This window comes from Eimeria tenella, genomic scaffold, assembly GCF_000499545.2.
Source record: "Eimeria tenella Houghton genomic scaffold, Eth_scaff2963, whole genome shotgun sequence".
Classification (NCBI taxonomy): domain Eukaryota; phylum Apicomplexa; class Conoidasida; order Eucoccidiorida; family Eimeriidae; genus Eimeria; species Eimeria tenella.
Window position 1 is genome coordinate 1 of NW_013542839.1, and position 993 is coordinate 993.

General features: G+C 55.7%; 1 protein-coding gene across 1 annotated transcript in view; it reads left to right on the forward strand.

Annotated features, from left to right (window-relative positions):
- Positions 1–266: 266 nt before the first annotated feature.
- Positions 267–993, forward strand: part of ETH_00040920 (adhesion regulating molecule, putative) — a gene marked incomplete at both ends in the record, with an annotated part of 850 nt that continues 123 nt past the window's right edge. Inside the window, 2 exons of the mRNA XM_013375672.1 lie at positions 267–358; positions 707–786. Coding sequence (XP_013231126.1) covers positions 267–358; positions 707–786 — 172 coding nt within the window. The remainder of the gene's footprint in view (positions 359–706; positions 787–993) is intronic.

Below are 993 nucleotides of genomic sequence, written 5' to 3' on the forward strand. Positions count from 1 at the left end.
AACGAAATTCAGTGAGTTTCGCTGGGTTTTGAGGTTTAGGGTTTAGGGTTTAGGGTTTAGGATTTGGAGCTGAGGGTTTAGGGTTTGGGGCTGAGAGTTTAGGGTTTGGGGCCTAGGGTTTAGCGTGTAGGAGGCGGGGCTGCTGCAGATGGACCTGGGGTTTCGAATACTGGGCGAGCGGCCCAGGGCTTAGCGATTAGGGTTTAAAAACCGCTTTCTAGGGTTTAGGGTTTAGGGTTTAGGGTTTGGCAGCAACTTTGCTGCAGATGGAGACCCACACTTTCCCCCCCGAGTGCCTCCAGCAACTAAAGGCCTTTCCTTCTTGCACTCTGTCAGAAGCGCCAGAGTTCCTCGACATGTAGGCCCGCAAACCCTAATTTAGGGTTTACGCAAACCCTCAGCAGAACACACTGGAAAACCCTTTGAGAGCCCCTACAGGTACTTCAGGGGGCCCCCAGGGGCCCCTGGGGGCTCCCGGGGGCCCCCAGGGGGCCATTTGGGTTTCTTAAAGTGGTCTTTAGGGGGCCCCCTGAGGGGCCCCCAAGGGGCCCCCTGAGGGCCCCCAAGGGGTTTTGAGGGGCCCCTCAAAGGCAGTTCTTTTCTTTGGCTTTTGTGCAGGTCCGGGGGTTAGGGTTTGAGCCGCAGCAGCAGCTAAAAGGGTTTAGGGTTTAGGGTTTAGGGTTTAGGGTTTAGGGTTTGTGCTCAGGACAACGCGGTGCGTTGTGTGCCGGCGAAGCGCCACTCGCCATCATTGTCTGGACCTCATGGGGGAGGAGTACGACTCAGGTGGGCCTCTAGGGTTTAGGGTTTAGGGTTTAGGGTTTAGGGTTTAGGGTTTAGGGTTTAGGGTTCGTGGCCTAGCGGATATCATCTTTCTGCTCTTTTAGCAGCAGGAGCAGCTTGTAGCTGCTCTCGAGCAGCAGGAGAAAAAGGCCAAGAGAAACCAGCAGCAGCAGCAGCAACAGCAGCAGCAGCAGCAGCAGCAACAACACA